The sequence below is a fragment of the Pseudoliparis swirei genome, chromosome 13, assembly GCF_029220125.1.
Source record: "Pseudoliparis swirei isolate HS2019 ecotype Mariana Trench chromosome 13, NWPU_hadal_v1, whole genome shotgun sequence".
Lineage (NCBI taxonomy): Eukaryota > Metazoa > Chordata > Actinopteri > Perciformes > Liparidae > Pseudoliparis > Pseudoliparis swirei.
In genome coordinates this window covers 7171060-7191069 of record NC_079400.1, presented here as the reverse complement: position 1 = coordinate 7191069, position 20010 = coordinate 7171060, and the positions used below count along the sequence as shown (strand labels likewise).

Here is a 20010-nt window from a genome sequence, read left to right as displayed (position 1 = left end):
CAAACTTATATATCAAACTTACTAAAATGACACGCAAGAGTTTTATTGATCAAGATAAGGCACATTAATTTGTCAGTAAGAATCCAATCTGGACCTCTCTGTCATAGAATCAATACTTCACACCCTGAGGAAAAGCTTTATGATGGATAATTGATGATAGCGCTGATTTAAAAATGAATAATTTCACCTTCTGTGGAGAAAATAATGAGTATGGTTAATAAATAAAGACATAATTTGAAGAGTGTCTTCCTCCAAAACATCCGACGAAGCAAAGATGTCGGACATGTAACAGACGGTGTGCTTACATGGAAGTATGTTCCAGCTCTGAGGTTGTTGACAGGTGACACGTGTGTTTTCCTTACTATCTAGACACCAACTTGTCATGTGATCTGAGCCGATGAGCACTCTGCAAACTGACGAGCTGTACCTTCGAGGTGTGAGGCTCCATTTTTAAACACGTGCAGAAGAAAAAACGATTCAATCGTTGCTGAATGAACGGCAGCACATATACAAATTCACAAAGGGGTGGACCTTGAACTGCTCGTTCCTTAATGCGCAACATTGACACACTTCAAAAGGAGCAGGTTAACACTCAATTCATGTTATTGATAGTCCAGGCAAACTAACTTTTGAAATGGAAAAAATTGCAACAGAATTTATTTTTGCACAGAGGTCTTCTATGAAGTGTCCTGAATAACATACTAAAAGTCCTAAGAAATTATTAAATATGCAAAATCCAAGATGCCGCCATAGATCTATAGTGTCTCATATCTTCGCTATCACAAGAGATATTTTAATTATTTAAAATACTATTATACAGTTTTTGGACATAAGAAATCATTTAGAATAGGTTACGAGTTGATTGGATGTAATGTCATGGAAAAATCTGATATGAGCACCAATTGGGGTGGCGTGCTGCAGCGCAACACCAAAGAAGAACATGTGACCACTGCAGACATTGCTGCTGTGGTGCATCAACATTCGATACTTCAAGATCACTCCAGCACTACCATCTCTATATCTACCCCTTGTATTGTTGGAGGCAGAAGATCCTCCTTCATTCTCCAAGACAAGCATGGGCTGGTATGATGCAGATGTTGCATCATTGTCAAATGATTTCAATTCAGTATATTTTAAATAGCCCAACATCACAAATTTGCCTCAGAGGACTTTACAATCTGTACACATAGACATTCCTGAGGAGCGAAGACGCACGGAGGCCTGACACGAGGAAAGAGCATGACCGAAACTCAACGCCTACTGTGGGTCATGTCCATACCAGCAGTCAACATCGCCAATGGCATGATGGCCCAAAAAGGAGTCAAAAGGACCGATCAAGAGAAATTGGGAAGATATTCTAGACTCCTGGGTGGGTATCTGTAGGAGATTATGTCTTCAGGAAAGCTGACCAGGCCACGACACCTGGATCAAGATCAACAGTGGAGGTCAAATGACAACCTGTAACGGTGGATCCACAGTTGATAATTCAGAGGTTAATCAGAATCAGAAACAGTTTTATTTTTGAATGTTTACACAAACGAGGAAATTTTTTTTGGAAGGTGCAACATTTAGACATGACAAACAACAATCAACAACAAATAATGTTAAAGTGTTTAGGTATGTGTTTCAAGTGATGTGTGTTTCAGTTAAAAATTGTTACATGTGCGTGTGTTTAAGTTAAAGTGCATGTTAAAGTGGCATGTGTGTGAAGAAGAAGGAGGAGGAAGAAGAAGAAGAAGAAGAAGAAGAAGAAGGAGGAGGAAGAGGAAGGTGACAGAGTCAGTCAGTGGGGACCGGGCTCCATTTATGAGCCCAACTGCCGACGAAAAAAGTTTTGGTGTGGCAGGAGGTCTTTGTCCTGATGGACCGCAGCCTCCTTCCAGAGGAGGGACTCGAACAGGAGTGTCCAGGATGGGCCAATAATCCTCGGGCCGAGCGGATGATGTCTGCAGCCTGCACTTGTCTATATAATAACTATAGGACAGCGTTCAGAAGATGTTTCATCCACCTGCACTGTTTGAATTAGCTGCACCCCTGCAGGCAATCAGGAGTTTATGAAGGCCAGACGAGAACCCAATGCAAATGTCCAGTATGTACTAGATGGCATCTGACAGTGTGTGTCAAATGTCCGTTGTATGTCACACGTATGGAGCTGCTGTCGTTGTCTTTATGGGTACAAAGATGAGTCCGCAACTAAAGATGCTACACAACTGAGATGAACAGGGCTTGTGCTGGTGTGACAAGACACTATAATGATTAAATCAAAGAAAGAAGATTTATCCATTATCAAGCGACAAGCTGGATGGAACTGGCTGAAGAGAGACTAGGCAACGCGACGGCATTGCGTTAATTGTTAAACAAAAGACACTGTACTGATCAGGACTGCACCATGTCAAAATGACGCACACATGTTGTTCATGGCACGGAGCTGAAACAATCTCCTAAACTTTGTGATCACCTACTGTCGTCGCTTTCCACGCATTTCAGGCTGTAATACTACCTGTCGCCTGTTTGGTCTCGGAGGGCGTGGCACTCAAGATAATCGAGAATGACCTTGTCTATGGTGGCCGAGAAGAAAGAGATAGATGGGCTTATATACGGCGGTTCTGTGACAAGGTTTTAAAAGTCACCCGCATGGAATCCCAAAGTCTACCACCAACCTCTGAAGATGCCCATCGATATGAGCCCAGGAGGGATATGGATGAACGTTGTTGACGGATATATTATCAATCACAGATCGACCAACCAGCGCGCCATCAGAGAACTGGCCCGCCAACTGTCATAGCTGTAAAAGGACTGTACCATCCGCACACATGTAAAAAAAAATATGCCTGCTGCACAAAATGTGCAGAGAATGCCGTGGTGTAAGCTGTACCAACTCAGTTACCAGATTTGTCAAATGCATATGATGACGAGAATTTATGTTGATGAGTATGTTTTAAAAAAGTTCAAGTTAGTTAAAAAAACAAAATATACCTACCTTTTGATTTATATAGTATACAATTTAATTAAAAAATCATATATCAGTGCACATATATATGTTAAGAAATGGATTTGTGTGGCTATATTTGATTTTTTTCCATGACCATTACATCATGTCCAAAAATGTTAAAAAATGTTCAAAATATGAGAAATGAGACATTATGTATTTATATATATTGGCAGCATTTTTCTTTTTTTTTTTTTTTTTTTTTTTTTTCATTTAAGAGATTTTTTATTATATATGTTATTCAACGTCATAGAAGAGAAGACAAAAAAAATAAATTCTGTTGCACTTATTTCCATTTTTTATGGTAAAATTGGCTAGATTGCCTGGACTATGAGTGTAACCATGGAAACGTGGCTCACGCACGAGGGAAGCTAACTTTGAGAGTAAATTACTCTTGATATTTTCTGTACGACGAGAAAAAGTCGAAACACAGTGACACAGTCGCACCGTGTACGACGTTTGATCCTGAAGACTGAGGCTGTATCTTGATCTATCTCTACTCGTGACCCTCGTGTCACGGCTTCAATGAGGAATTTCAACCACTTTAACAAAAGAACAATTTCAGAGACAGTTGTATATGTATTGGTGTTGGAGGCCAAAAGAGCTGCAGGTATCTAGTATTTCACAATAAAATATATAGGCTGTATTATGGTTGTTCTCTGTTATAAACAATATAATGTTTCTCATGTTTTTAGTATGCTAAACATTTGCTGATTAGCACGTAACACAAAGTACAGCTGAGGCTGATGGGAATGCCAATAGTTGTGTCGTTGTTTGGACATCGAGCACCGTATTGGACATCTGACATGAATTATAATATTTCCTATTGAGTGGGGATGGATGAAATGTCAGCGGATCAGCAAAAAGGTTTACAATTCATACCGCGGGGAAAATGTCATGCTTTTGCAAACTGCAATATTTGTCAAGACATTTCAGTCGAAGCCACAAAGGTCACTCTGCTGATGGCACTGGAAAGCTTAAAGGTCCCCAACATCAGGATTATTCGTCCTCCGGCGGTATCGCATGTCTGCACGAGATTTAGTGAAAACCCATCAAATAGACGATGTGATATTTCAGTCTGGATCAAAGTGAAGCCTCGCATGAGATGACGTGAACTTTACACGATAATAAACTTCGTACCTGCCTTTCATCAAGAAACCCTTCAAGATCCTCTTAAATCCACCCTCATGTCTTCCCCATCCCTCTTGCGTCATAACAGCCCACTTCAGTCACAATGAATCCTTTTGTCGTGGCTCCCTCACCGGAGACCCGATAGCTCTGCAATAACATGTTTACCAACCATAACCCAGCACTCCGGTTGTTAATAAAGCTGTGGGGGGGGGGGGGGGGGCACACAGGAAACAGGAGGTGTGGGGGGAGAGAGAGACAAAAACAGGAAGCAAGTGAGGTGTGAGAGGGGGTTGGGTGAGTGTGAGGAGAAGGTTGTTATGTGGAGGATGGGTGTGACATGTCAAGAGCTAATAATAAAAACGCAATCCCTTTTTACAGCTATCAGCATCACCAGATGAGAATATGATTCAATTTGGTTTTATTTTGTAAAGCTCAATATCACAAATTATAAATTTGGCCTTAAATGGTTTTACAATCTGTACACATACGACATCCCAGGACCTCACATCGGATCAGGAACAACTCCCAAAATATTTTAAAAAAACTTGAACTGGGAAAAAAAAGGGAAGAAACCTTCAGGAGAGCAACAGAGGAGGATCCCTCTCTCCAGAATGGACAGAAGCAATAGATGTCATGTGACCAGAAGGAATCATTACAGAGTTACAACATGATGAAACCGATGGCGCGTTGCAACACGCGTCTATTCGGTTTGACCTTCCGGCTATAATCCCTTCTTGAAATGAATGAATATAAAGTCAGTGTGTGTACAATTATGCCATCTTATTCAAGCATAAAAATGACGTTCATGTGTTACTTTAAGTAATCTTATTAGCGTCAGATTTGTACATTGAGGCCAACAGCTCTTGGAAAAGGAGGATTGACCGGAGGGGTATGCAATTTGCAATTTGCAATGTCACCGATATTTCCCTCCAAATCCTTCACCATGTCCCTTTAAGCATAATAATTTGGGGCATTTTCTGACTTAAATTAAACATTTAAAATAGGAAAAAAATGTGGAAGATAATGGAACTACATGCAACATTCTGGAAGAAAATCCTGTATTTTGTGAACGTTAAAGATCTGCAGTTTGTTCATAACTTTATATTTGACTCCAACTTTAGGAGACTGTCAGGTATTATGAGGCTCCTGCTCCCAGACAGCAGTGATGATTGGACAGAAAATGAGACACTGCATCAAGATGAGGGAGGCAAAGTTGAAAAAGTATAAAAAACTGAAACTGTATTTCTTCAAGAAGGAAATGGACGCAAAAACAAAACGAAGTGAAGGCACACAGATCACATCGGATTTCTAGATGTAGGAGATTTTGTTCTAGTATTACTTATTTTGGCCTTTAATTCACTTTTACTTTCTTTCTTGGGTGGGCTGGGAATGATATTTGCTCATTTGTGTGTTTAAAAACACTATTTTTCCCTCCAATTTAGGAGCAAATGTTATAAATAAATAAAGAGCATTCTCCATTTTGGGGTTTTATGATAACCGTGGAAGGTATGCACACAAAAAAAAAAAGGTTTCTTCACAAATTCAAGACCAAACCAAAATCACAGCTGCACAGCCAGATGTTTCTTTCTTTCTTGTTGTGTTCCCTGCAGCCGATTTCATGCTCCCCCTAATATTAATTATCCACATTTCATGTTAAGGGATACACCACAGAGAGCAGAGGATGCATCTTAATTCAAAACATATCCCTGTGCAGAAACATTTCAGCTCTGCAAACAGCAAAAGTGTGCCGACAGCAGCAGCCTTGCAGGAAAGGCTGGGGGGAGAGTGGGGGTTGACAAATTACCTCTCCTCACAAAGCCGTGGCACAATAGCACAGCCCGAGAACAAACGGGGAGAGTATTTTGTGGAGCAGTTTCTTTTGTGTCGCAGCGAATGGCCTTCTCCTCGTCTCGCGGATGAGAGCGCCACGAGGAGAGCCGAGCACACCAACAAAGCAACTCCGCACAGACGTACGCACTCAAAACGAATGGAGAACACGTAGAAGGAACGCTCGAGGGACAAAACACTAAGCACACTTCAAAAATCACCAGATGTGACGTGCCCAGTGTGAGGACACGCGCCACGAGCCGGTTGGAGGTGAAATCACTTCGATCACACCGTCTGCTCTCCGAGGGCCTTCTGGAGGAGGAGGTGGGGGGGGGGGACCAGAGAACCAGGGTAATGGACATAGCAGCAGGAGTTTAGATGAAAAAAGGTGTGCTGATTGGTGTCATACATGCATGTGGGCTATTTAATTTGACATTCTCTCTTGCCCTCTTTTCTTTCCCTCCTGATTCTTTCTCCTGCAACCTTATCTAAGAGTTCAGATGCAGGGTGAGTGGACAGCTCTGCCCTCTGGCTCTGTCCAGAAAATGTCCACCGATCCCACTCGCACGGCAACGATATTTTTTCCTGCATGTAACTACTTGAGTTGTAATGTATTACAAACATCTGTCTGCAAACAACTTCCCTCATGTACTTTACAGTTCAACACCGTGATGCAGACAATGTACGTTTTATTGGGTTTACCAGGCTACGAGGGGAGAATAAGAGATGTGGGCAGCATTAAAGGAGGAAAATTAATGCCCCTAAAGTGAAAGTGAATCGATAACGGTGCCCTGAGGATGTGAAAGCTGGAATGAGACCGAGAGGAGAGTGTTGAAATAGCAAGATTGGAGCAAGATTAATGGTTGTTTAAAAAGAAACAGTATTCATCAGTCGACAGCTCGGAGGTGCAGAACGGCTGCAGCTTGTGTGTGTGTGTCGTGAGTTTACACTTTGTGTTTAACTTTCCGTCACGAGTCTTCAAATAAATGCCCACCCAAACATAATATTGATTTCTGTGTATCACACACACACACACACACACACACACACACAGACACAACAGCACCACCTACAGGTTCGAGCATTCAATCACTCAAATGACCCACGAGAACATTTCTAACCTTTTATTCCCAAAATTCCAGGAGGAGAGAAGTATTGCTTCATTCATGTCAATACTCTTCAGAGAACATATTCAGCCTCCATGCGCACATCCTGCTCATAACGTCTTGTGTTATTACAAAACTCTCTTTCAAACAGGCAGCAAGAGGAGTGAATGCTCCCAATAAATAATCAGTACAAAGTTAAAGAAATACAGCAGGAATACGAGAAACACCCTCGTGGCCACAAACACAGGAATGCGTCTCTCCATCACTTGCACTTGTACGTGAGCTGTTTGCGATGATAGTGGATCCACGCAGGAGCTGCAACAAGGCCGGTCAGGAAGCCGATGGTAGCGCCCAGGCTGCAGGACACAGGCCAAACCTACAAGAAGGGAGACAAGTGAGTCCAAGCTTTGCACTCATAGATCAAGAGGAGCCGAGCGATTAGAGAACGTTGTCTTTTTCCCCCTACAAGCATGTTTCCACTTGGAATGCTATATTTAAAGAGGAATCTCTAAAAGGAAAAGAACAGCAGTACAGCATTGTCATTCTGATTTACGCTACAATTACCAGTCTCTGATTTGCATTTTCCTCTGATCATTTTGCAGAGAACTCCCTTTGCAATTATTATTTAAATCTTTACCATCAAAAAGTAAAAATAAAAATCGAATTACCTAAATAAAGAGAGGGATTTACTGACTACCGCTTTGAATGTTAATTTAATGTAATACTGTTTGATGATGAAAGGAAACTACTGGCTGTTTGATAAAAGAGGAAACTGCTGTATGCTAGAGGAGGTCAAACCAGATAGATGGCAAAAGAAATATCTAAAAATACATCCGTAAGTGTAAAAGTTGTGTTATGGATATTTAGAAACAAAGAAACTACTATGAGAGTTGGTTTGTGTCTTTGAGAAGATGAAATACATAGTGATGGATTTACTGAGGCATGAATGGTTTAGTAATTCCAGCAAAACACTTAAATATATAATTTTTATATTTGTTTCCATGTAACATAAATATGTCTTTGTGTTCGTTCTTATCTAAATTAATATAGTTTAAATATCAAAATCAACTACTATCAAATAACTGATTTATGATAATTTTCAGATCTTGCATATTTGGCAAATATAAATATTCTCTCCTCTTGTCTAATATCTCTGTGCTTGAGAAAGTTATCAAATCATTCCCTCTTAATTTCAGACACTCTGCAGTTTTGACAACTTATATTTTCGAGGTGTTTGAGTCCACGGTTTTATTTTTTGGTGCTACTTTTGTGAACAAAACTTCTCCACAAACAGTGCAGAACAATATCAAAGTATGGGGCATCTATTATGCCAATGATGAAATCTCATAAACGTGCATCCTCTCATGAACAGCTGGCATTCATCAAGCTGAAACAAGTGATTTACCATAAATGTGTGCAGTTAAAACACTCGTAAAAAGGAAAAAAGGGACTCTAGGATAAAAATGTAACAAATATCTCTTGCATGACATCCAGTTTTAGAGTAAAGATCTGACAGAATACATTATATTCATGAGAGGGTTTTATTGTGTGCTGACCTGCCACGGCATGTCCCAGTCCAGAGGTATAGGAAAGGCTCCCACCCAGGCTCCTACCAATGTGCAGGCCACTGTAATCTGTAGACAGGTGTCCCACACAGACATCGCTCTGGAGACGGAGACAGAGTCAAGCAACGACAAGTTAGTATCTTCAATTTAGAGACTCAAGATAAGCACAAAAAACACATTGCAGGAAGAACAAATAGATTTTAGGCTCACCCGTGCCGGCTGAATACTCGTATCCAGGCCTGGACGTTGGGGCCGAGGACACAGAGACACCTCAGGGTGGTTAAAGAGGTCAGCAGCACAGCAAGGGAGAATGTATCAAAGGCGCATCTGAAACACGTACAGTAGGAGAGATTAGAGGCTCAGAGTACCGCTGACGGACGTGAGATATCTAGTGACCCAAACAGAACCTGTGTAAATGCACCGGAGCAAAGAATACCAGTATTTTCAGGAGTGAATAATAACAGAGTTTAAAGCTTAATGCATTTAAAAATACATAGAGCCTGAGCGTGTGCAAATACTCAGCTAAAATACAAAAACTGGTTTGTTTTTCAACCATTCATTTCCAGGTGAGACATTTCCAGTTGCATTACCGACTAACACCTGTTTTGTCGGTGTATCTGTCAACATACAGGTTTTACATGAGCATCAGCAGATACTCACTCAATCAGCGGAGCTCCATAGAGAACAACCACAGCGTGGAAGAAAAGGCACGACAGGAAGAAGTACAGGCAGGAACGAAACAACCTCGACAGCTGCAGACAGAAGTGGGCAAAGACGGTTGTAAAATAGGAAACAAATAATGGAAAAAGACAAAGTTTACATTACTTCAAAGTCAAAGAGTAAAAGCTAGAGCCTTTGTTTCAATAGTATACATGTTTCTTTGGCCTGAAAAGTTCATATAGAGCAGTCTCAGTTCTTTATAAGCAGGGCTTGTTCATATCATACACAACGCGCTGGGATTCTGTCCTCCTGTTTGGTCTGTTTCATTCTATTTTAGCTTATTTGTATCTTCTACTTTTATCTTTTACATTCAATGTATGTGTCTTTTTAGATTGCCTTGCGTATTTTTTTCTTCATGCCTTATGTTCTATGTTATACACTTGTAATTGTTGTTTAAAGGTATCATACAAATACACTTGTGAACTTTAAGAGAGGGCCTACCCCCAAGAGGTTGAGAACTGGTAAATTAAACAGCTAAACTGTATACAAGTAATAACAACTAAACATAAACCAGCTACAACATTAAATGCTACTTACACAATAATGAATCGGTATTTACACTCTTAATTCAATAGATATGCTACAGCAGTCAGTACTTCCACTTGCCATACTCAAAGTACATGTTGGCATTAATACTGCAGTAACGCTACTCGTACTTGTCATGTCTCGGTAGTTTTACTTGAACACAACGGTCACAATGGAGAGAGTATGCACCTTGTATCCCACGGTGTGCTTCTTGGTGGGCGGTGTGATGCCGAGCAGCCAGAAGACGGCGATACTGACCACGGTGACCGCCCCGGACACCGAGTAGAGCCACAGCAGGTGAGTGCTGTACACCGAGAAGCCGGGCACGAGCGCCGCAGGTAGAACGGTCGCCATGAACACCGAGGCGGCGATAATGGCGTGAGTGGACGCCATGGCTCTGATTTCATGGTCCCACATAATGAAGAACGGAACGATCTCCGACAGGAGACGAAGACAAAAGACAGACTTCAAATTAAATACTTTTAAATATTCATTTAGCCGCAGATGTACAGAGTGGGTTTAATCCATGGCTGAGTTTCTTAACCTGCACTTCCGTAAACATGGAGTAACAAAGACTTCCGCTTGCATTTCACAATAAAAGCCAAGTAGTATCGCTCGCGATATGCAAGCTTGAAATGAAACAGAACGAGAATAATTTTAATGACAATATTTGACACAATACAATTGAAATACCTATACACATTAAACACGCGTTGTTGCTCATGCTGTCCAAGAGACAGTATTTGTACTTTATTTTGTTTATGCTGCTCATCTTTGCAAGCCCCGCCCTGATTGGCCAGCCGTCCACGCTCGCTAAGTTACACTTAGCCTGATTCGTTAGGGTCTGAAGTCCTGACCAATAGGCTACCCTGTATTATATCTACTTGACGCCTTTGCCTCACCTTAACCAATCGTCTCTGTGGTTATTGCCACGAAGAGCAGTGGGATTCAGGGGGAGTGACGTTCTACTGAATTGTATGTGATGGACGGCAGTATCAGCCAATGACATTTGAGATTGTCACAGTTTTGACTTATCAAGCTGTTGCAAGTACGAAGGACGTAGAAACGACCGGAAATGTACAAATGTTGAGCGAGCGAGCTAACATTTAGCTAACATTAAATTTGATCTTGACCAACCGCATCGATTTTTAATCAAACAGAGAGAACATGGTTTGTGACAAGTGTACGTATCGCACTTTTAATATGCTGTCTATCTTTTAATCGAACTTATTGTTGTGCTTTTAGCGAAGTCTTGAGATCTTTCGAAAGCTAACTTGCTAGCTAACTGTTGTCATTGCTGTCCTCCTTGTTGTTTTGGTCTATGAGCACCGACCCTGCACGTGAGACATGCTATCTTCTCTTCAAACTGTGTGTCGCTCGTTATTTCAGGTGAGACGAAGCTTGGTAAAGTCATCACACCTGACACGTGGAAGGATGGGGCACGGAATACAACAGGTAAACAGAGCACACGGATTCTGTGTGTTTGTCTGTTACTATGGCCTCTTCACTCTCTGATGTGATCAGCTTTAGGCTTTAATATACTTATTTATGTATGCAGGTGCACAATATATTTTTTTGTTACTCATTAAGCTCTCAAAAATATACTTAAACACGTTGCACATACAACTGGAGCGACTGTCTTTAATCTGTAAAACGTAATTACCTTCGCATTGAAAATGCGGAAGGTAATGTTTTGATCGCCGTGTATTTATTTATTTATTTGTATGCGTGTTATTCGCAAAACTCAAAAAGTATTGAACCGAATCGCATGAAATTTGGTGGGATGATTGGTTATTATCCGGGGACTATTTGATTAGATTTTGGGATTGATCGGGTCAAAGGTCAAGGTCATGAAAAAGGTCAACATCTTCTTGAATCGCATGAAATTTGGTGGGATGATTGGTTATTATCCGGGGACCATTTGATTAGACTTTGGGATCGATCGGGTCAAAGGTCAAGGTCATGAAAAGGTCAAAATCTTCTTTTTACCATAGCACGGTCAATTGGCATGCAACTAATGCCAACATGTTCATAATTCAATGCCCAATCTTGTGATATGCGCTCTACCGAGTGCCCGTTCTAGTTACAGAAATGGACTGATTATGGTTTGTTTACTTGTTTAGATTTCCATAGGCTTTTCACACCCATTTAAATACATCAACTTTGTGACAGGCTTTGTAAAATGTATGAGAGGCAGTTTTTGGGCTGCCAGTGATGCCATTAATCTGTGTGACATCTTCAAATAGTTTATATTATCCAGCCAGTCCAGGACCCCAGACCCCACGGCTGTTAACATCTGACTTAGATGATGGTGATTAATTGAGTTCCTTCTGCGTTTCTTTCCTTTTCAGAGGGTGGTGGGCGTAAGCTAAATGAAAACAAGCTCCTGACATCTAAGAAAGCCAGGTGAGTAACTCGCTAAAGTCTGACTTCCATCCTTTCTCTGTTTTTAATTCCAGGAAGTCACACAAAAGTATTTTTATTGACTCAATCCAATTGTTACACATTAACATTTATCATAGTCATGTATTCCCTTACCTCTACCACTAGCATTAATACAACACATATTGGTGCCTCTTTAGCTATTTCTTAATTGTGTCTCCCTCAGGTTTGACCCATACAGCAAGACGGGCTTTGCTACCTGCAGGATCTGCAAGAGCTCAGTTCATCAGTCTGGGTCGCATTACTGTCAGGGCTGTGCATACAAGAAAGGTATAAACTCACTCCCACTGGACTTCTTCTGAACAGAAATAACAAAGTTGGAGATTTTTCACAGATTCTATGAGGCAAAAAACATTGTCTGACCAAGGCTAGTGGAGCTTACCTATAGAAACAACTCCACACTATTCTTCACCAAGAATAACTATTTTGAGTCTGAACACATCTGTACCAAACCGATCACTTTGAATGGTTGGGTAACCTAAATTGCACACAAAAAAGAAGCCATGTGTTCTTGTATGTTTCTGTAGAACGTGTTGGGTGTATTTGGCCAGGTTCTGACACTTAGTCATCAAGTAAACACAATACAGCTCTAAATGAATGCCTAAGTTGCTCTGTGTCTGCTGTATTTGCTAACATTTTTGACATTACAATTTAATAAACTAATATTATTTCAATGTTGTATTTGCAGCTAGTTTCCGCTAATCCCCAAAAATCTGTTTGTAGACTTACACAATACAAGCAAGGTTGACAACAAGTGCAGAGCCTGCTACCGATATTGCTTTTTCCTCGAAACTGATATTTGTTTCTTTATTTCTTTCCTCATTTTCTTGTCTCTAGGAATCTGTGCAATGTGTGGAAGGAAAGTTTTGGACATCAAGAACTACAAACAGACATCAGTGTGACAGCGTGACGATCACTGAACAGTTCTACGAGTGAATAACAGATGTGAGATGGATGTTTATGTTTGTCATCGTTCCACAATGTCCTGTTCAATCTTCAGCTGTAACTCTTTTGTGCTATTTTTCTGACCTTTGTAAAAGAGAGATTTTGAGCTGGCTTTTCCCTCTTATTACGGAATATCATATGATGTCCCCGGAGTTATTACAGTGGCCGAACACGGGGAATCACTGTCGTATCTAAATACACCACCTGTCATCACCTGTTTCTCAAGTCCAGGCTTCTAGATCTGTTTGTGTATTTTAAATTCAATACTTAGCCTTTGATTCTTTGTTGTCTCTAAAAAGTTATTTTCTGTACGTAATATATCACGTGTTGCGTTTTTAAGTGAATTAAAACATTCGATAAGAAGAACACGTCACACGATTATATTTTACCCCTGTCTGATGCCATAAAGGGTACAGATTTAGCCTCTTTTGCACAACATACTCATATTTCTCCTGTATGCCTGTAATAATTGGTTTACTCTTACATAATCATATTTGGAAACTGCACACTGTGCTGCCAGGTGTGACCCCTCCTTCCCTCCTTCATTGCTGTTGGCGATAAAGGTTGCAGTTCACAGGTTGTCTGACGACAGACTCCTTTTGATATCTGAAGGCCTTGCTCTCCCTCAGGCCTGCAGCCACATGTGCATACACCTGTCCGTTTATGACTTAATGTTGTTGTACCACTGCATAAAATAACATGAGTCTCTAGCTAATACATGTAGTATACAGTAGGTAATGATGGGATGTAGCAAATGAGTCGGAATAACCTTCTAAAACTACTTGTATTACAAGTGACTCCAACTGGTTGTATAAATATGTGGATCTTCTAGTTTTTGTGTTGTATCGCTTTCCTTATGCTCCTGTTGTTCTGTCTTGTGGGGCATTCAGGGACATCAGTATAATACCGCAGTTTATAGCTGTGACAGCCATCCCTACAGATCTCATGTTTAGTACATTTTATGTTTTCACTTACACGCTGCTTACTCAAAATATATAAGTTTGTAGTCTAACATTGAGAAAGCATTTTTTTGTAATGTCATTAATGAAACAAACATAACACACTGACATGTTTTCATGACTGCTATAACGACTGAACATACACAAAGTAAGGCTGACAACGTTCACATTTTAAAAGTTATTTTATTTATTTTAACATTGGTCATCAATAAAGGCAAAGATCTATTCAATCCATAACGTACTCTACTCTGGACTACAGAGATAATAATTCACTTCTCAAATGTGATACTTTACAAAGGCTTTAGTAATGACACATAGTTAATGAAATTATGAACATCTGTGGATTGTAAAATAAAGTAGAACTTAAAGTATATTTAAACAGTATAATAAAGCAAGGAACGGCGAGAGATCCACTGCAAACGCACCAAGGACATTCACATTGTAAAAAAGAGAAACTCTTCGGTTTTGAGGGATGCCAACATCTGGTTTCATTCTTAATTACAACAAAATCGCAATTTTAGATGTTACATATAAAATATCTACTAAAGGCACCAAGAATTGGAGTCTTATATTTCCTGTTAAATTCACAGTGATGGATTTCTGCTGCAGGACTAACATCTAGCAGGCATCACTGAGGTGAGCTCCATAAGTTGCTTGGATCCTGCATCAAACGGCAGCTTGGTTCCCTACTCTTGATTTGTATGTGTCAGGTGCAGATCTACTGCGTGTGCCACAAAGACATTGGAGGGAATGACATCAGTTAGACCCCTTGGGACAGAGTCAGGAACTCCTCCCTAGTTTTGGGGTCGTCCAGGTAAACTCCCAACATGGTGCTCGTCACTGTGCGGCTGTTCGTCTTCTGCACACCACGCATGACCATACACATGTGCCTGCAAACAGACACAGACACATACACACACAAATGTCACATCAGATTTGCATCTGCAGCTTTTGACGTGTTTTGAGGAAAGTTGTCAAAGGAAAGCGGCGAATGTTGAAAAAGGGGAATTTTTAAACACAGGTCTTTATAAATGTGCCTGTGTGGTAGTAGAGCAGCTTTAAACTATACAAATGATGATAATGAAATTGAGTTGTGTGTATACATATATCATTATCTTCATTTAAAGGGGACTGTGCAGTTAAAACGTAAATGTCACCATTTGATGCACTGTACCAGAGTGTACTTACGTTGCTTCAATTATCACAGCTACACCTTTGGGCTCCAGAGCCTTTGCTATTCCTGTGGCAATCTGCTTGGTTAGACGCTCCTGAACTGAAAGAGGCAACACATTGGGGCATATGTGAACATGATGATGCCAGATTGCAATGCAACTTATTGTGTAAACTAGGAGAAAAGGACTGTTAATTATTGCACATTAGGATATTTATTTGGACGCTTACCTTGAAGCCTCCGACTGAAGATCTCCACAATCCTGCAGAGCACAAGCAAATTGAAGAGAAAGGATTAACGATCAGGCATAATAGCGATTAATCGTTTGATCAACAGTTTCTGACTCTCGTTCTCTACTCTGGCTATCCAACTGCACAGACTCTTCATCTGTAAATAATTCACCCTATGTTATGTCGTGCAAGAAAAGAACAAAAAAGGAACAGTGCCGTCTTTACGGTTACTCTGGGTTCACATGATCAGAGATGGTGTGATATTTTAGCAAAGGGAGAAAGGAGACAGACAGAGAGGCTGTGATAATAACTGCCAATTCCCACAGGTCTGAAGGGATTTTCTCATGGCTGGAGAGCGGATAGAGTTCAGACTGTGAGTGTGCCTGATAAGGGGACGAGATGCTGGTCACTGGGCTTAGATTTAATCCTACAAGTCAATGAGCTGAAATAACAGAAGAACGCGTTCACCCGGCAACAACAGCAGACACACACACAGCAACATTTGCAGCGGGAGGGTATGATGTGTGTGCGTTACCTTGCCAGTTTGCTCAGGCCCACCACTTTTTTGTTGGGAATATATCCGATGTGAACCTGGAGAGACAGCAAGTGTCACATAATCAGAGTAAAAAATGGTGAATGTTAGCAATTCAAATGCTCAATTTACAATAATAGATACACAAGCAAAATCTAAAGAAGACTTTTACAGATCTTTGCTTTGTACTAACAAATCAAATGCTAATTTTATATCACACACATGAATGAATGACGACTTAATATTGGCTTTCAGCCCAGAAACACTTTGCATGAACACTTCCGCCCACACACATTACCTTACCTTGCCAAAAAAGGGGACCAGGTGATGTTCACACAGTGAAAACACATCTATGTTCTTCACAATCACCATCTCATTGTGGTCTTCTTCATCAAATATGGCATTGTTTAAGATGTCTGGGGGTTACAAACACACATATGCACGCTGAAGGAAATATCATCTACTTTCAACAAATGAGTCACCTGATAACTGTTCGAAAAGAGTGGGGGGAAAAAGTCCCCTTTTAAGAAATCCCCCAAAAACATCAAATCTTTACATTTTTGAAGAAGGAACATTTTCTTTAATGAATTGCTTGCTACTGTAAACGTACTGGAGATTTAGCAATTGACCAGCTGTCCTGACACATTTTTGGTGTTGCTAATTTCTATGAAGGTTAATTCAGTGCCGATAGGTTGACTCACCCTCGATGTTCTCGTGGTAGCCCTTGGTGAGGAACTGCATGGCCTTGGCTGCACGCAGCGGCGTGCGCAGCAGCCCCTGCCGGCTCGTGTCCTCCCCGAGCTCCCGCAGGATGCTGGTGTAGGCGGCCTCGAGCGCATGGCGGGACAGGTCCTCTTCCTCCTCTTTGCAGGACGTCTCGTGCTTGTGGTGCACGACGGACTTCTTGGAGTCGATGATGAGCTCGTTGCAGTGGCCGTTCATGTCGGAGCTGTTGTGTTTGTTTAGTTTTCCTAGCTCTGAAAAAAGGAGTAAGAGAGATGCGATGAGTCCTGGAGCTGAGATGCACTGCAGGTCTGGAGAGTTCGGCTACTCGTGGTCCCGGTGGTCACCGCGTTTATAAAGCCTCGACCCGGTGCCTCGTGCACATCATTTGTCATGTTGCCTCCAACGTCAACACGTCTGTTCGTCAGCAGGTTTCATGTCAACCCCCTCCCAACCCGTGGCACCCTGGACAGAGAGGCTTCTGACTGCTCTTGAATTGACTTCCTGGTACGTTGCCAGCAGTGTGCTGAGCCATGGAGGTAGATGGATGAGATGCAGTTTACCGCTAATTTCAATGTAAATCGATGTTCCACTAGTCGTTTGCAATTTGACAAACACATGATTTTCATCCCAGTTTCCCAGAACATAAGGAGACAAATGTTTTTCTTTGTCTGACCAACAGTTCAAAACCCCAAAGATAGTAGCCTACTGTGAAATGCAGCAACACCTCAATCATTTTCTTCATAAATGAATTAAATCATGCCGCTATGTTAATCAGCCACTCTGTATTGTTGTTGTTGTTGTTGTTGTTTTAAATGTACAGAACAGGGTAAAATATAAAAAGTATAACAATAAGTGAAGGAGATAAAGACATAACAAGTATATGTAAAACAATATAAGAAGGACCAACACCACACCATGTTTGTAAGTCATGGTTATTTATGAATCTAATGATCTCTCTTTCACAATGTTTTCATCGATATAAGAATTTGACAGCAGCAGCTGGTTGCACTTGGAAACATGAAGTCCTAATAATTTAATTTGATGTATTAAGATAATAAAACCATGGTTAAATATCATTAATTAATGTGGTTATAACCGAGCCTTATGAGGCGCGACATAAACGCTGAAGGCAAGAACGTTTGATTATCTTAAATAACCATGAACACATAGGAATACGTAACATTCCTAGAGTCCTGTCATGGTTTGAGGTTATTCCAGCTGCTGAAAATACTTCTGGAAAGGATAAAGTGGGGTTTTCCTCGCTCTCAGCACTTCGAGGTGCATCTTTAGAACCTCCATGATTGCAGAGGGAGAACTACACTGTAAAATGTAATTGATCGACCTTGCTTAAAAAAAATAGAAAGCTTAACTAGTTTCTGCTTACTTTGTTGACCTTACTTAAAGAAACTTGGAAAAGAAAACTTTCTGGTGACCAATTATCTTCAACGGTTTCTACTTCTAACACGTCTACCTGTCTCTTGGACCCCATCCCGACGAGGCTGCTTAAAGACGTTTTGCCTTTAATTGGCAGCTCTCTATTAGATATTATCAATGTGTCTTTGTTAACAGGCCCTGTACCACACTCCTTTAAAGTGGCTGTTATTAAACCTCTCCTGAAGAAGCCCACTCTGGATCCAGAGGTGTTGGCTAACTACAGACCGATCTCTAACCTCCCCTTCCTCTCCAAGATCCTTGAGAAAGTGGTCGCAAATCAGTTGTGCGACTTTCTACATCATAATAGTTTATTTGAGAAATTTCAATCAGGATTTAGAAAACACCACAGCACCGAGACAGCACTGGTGAAAATTACAAATGACCTCTTAATGGCAGCAGATAAAGGACTCCTCTCTGTCCTGGTCTTGTTAGACCTTAGTGCTGCATTCGACATCATTGACCATGACATCCTGTTACAGAGACTGGAGCAGTCGATTGGCATTTCAGGCACGGCACTAAGTTGATTTAAATCCTATTTATCAGATCGATCTCAATTTGTATTTGTAAACGATGACGCCTCGATAACCACCAATGTTAATCACGGAGTTCCACAAGGTTCTGTGCTTGGACCAATTTTATTTACCTTATACATGCTTCCTTTGGGCAATATTATCAGGAAACACTCCATCAACTTTCATTGTTATGCAGATGATACTCAACTATATCGATCGATAAAACCAGAGGAGAGCAACCAGCTCACTAAAATTCAAGCAAGTCTTAAAGACATAAAAACATGGATGACCTGCAACTTCTTGATGTTAAACTCAGACAAAACTGAAGTTATTTTACTCGGCCCTGAGCACCTCAGAGATCAATTATCTGGTGATGTGGTTTCTGTAGACGGCATTGCCCTAGCATCCAACACCACTGTAAAGAATTTCAGTGTTATCTTTGATCAGGACTTGTCCTTTATCTCCCATGTGAAGCAAATCTCAAGGACTGAATTTTTTCAACTCAGTAACATTTCAAAAATCAGGCATATCTTGTCTCAAAAAGATACAGAAAAACTGGTTCCCACGTTCGTTACTTCTAGACTAGATTACTGCAACTCCTTATTATCAGGCTGCTCTAATAAATCTCTTAATTCCCTCAAGTTGTTCCAGAATGCTGCAGCTCGTGTACTCACTAAAACTAAGAAAAGAGATCACATGACTCCTGTATTAGCTGCTCTGCACTGGCTGCCTGTAAAATCAAGAATCACATTTAAAAAATGTTCTCCTAACCTACAAAGCCTTGATTGTGATGCTCTATCATATCTTAAGGAGCTTGTAGGATGGATCATGGAGGTCTGGAGCGTGGTCAATGCCTACGACAAACTATTCATACACTCTGTCATACTCATTGAATGTGTTGTAACGTGAAGGTTTCTTCCCCTTTTTCTCAGTGAAAGTTTTTTTCTATTTCTTGGAAGTTGTTCCTGATCCGATGTGAGGTCCTGGGACAGGGATGTCGTATGTGTACAGATTGTAAAGCCCTTTGAGGCAAATTCGGAATTTGTGATATTGGACTATACAAAATAAACTGAATTGAACATGGAAATTCAGATTTGCAGCCATTATTTCGGATAATATGATTGATTACTTTACAAGTCCTTTGAATATTATTTTTTACTATCCTCTAGTATTTTATTGTATTCCTTCTTCTGTAA

The 20010-nt window shown here is 40.7% G+C and overlaps 3 protein-coding genes across 3 annotated transcripts; 1 reads left to right on the top strand and 2 right to left on the bottom strand.

Moving 5' to 3' along the window:
* Positions 1–7056: 7056 nt before the first annotated feature.
* pigf (phosphatidylinositol glycan anchor biosynthesis, class F) lies at positions 7057–10395 on the bottom strand. The gene is made up of 5 exons (XM_056430024.1): positions 10053–10395; positions 9279–9370; positions 8829–8945; positions 8610–8718; positions 7057–7429 (listed from the first exon to the last, which is right to left on the bottom strand). Exons 1-5 carry the CDS (start codon positions 10278–10280, stop codon positions 7316–7318), a joined length of 660 nt encoding a protein of 219 aa, XP_056285999.1. The 5' UTR covers positions 10281–10395; the 3' UTR covers positions 7057–7315.
* Positions 10396–10927: 532 nt separating this feature from the next.
* On the top strand, positions 10928–14081 carry cript (cysteine-rich PDZ-binding protein). The gene is made up of 5 exons (XM_056430552.1): positions 10928–11046; positions 11253–11318; positions 12215–12269; positions 12472–12575; positions 13143–14081. Exons 1-5 carry the CDS (start codon positions 11031–11033, stop codon positions 13205–13207), a joined length of 306 nt encoding a protein of 101 aa, XP_056286527.1. The 5' UTR covers positions 10928–11030; the 3' UTR covers positions 13208–14081.
* A 291-nt stretch (positions 14082–14372) lies between these two features.
* Positions 14373–17307, bottom strand: gch2 (GTP cyclohydrolase 2). The gene is made up of 6 exons (XM_056429544.1): positions 16844–17307; positions 16446–16558; positions 16146–16201; positions 15611–15642; positions 15398–15482; positions 14373–15099 (listed from the first exon to the last, which is right to left on the bottom strand). The coding sequence occupies exons 1-6, from the start codon at positions 17082–17084 to the stop codon at positions 14970–14972; spliced, it is 657 nt and encodes a 218-aa protein (XP_056285519.1). The 5' UTR covers positions 17085–17307; the 3' UTR covers positions 14373–14969.
* Positions 17308–20010: the final 2703 nt, after the last annotated feature.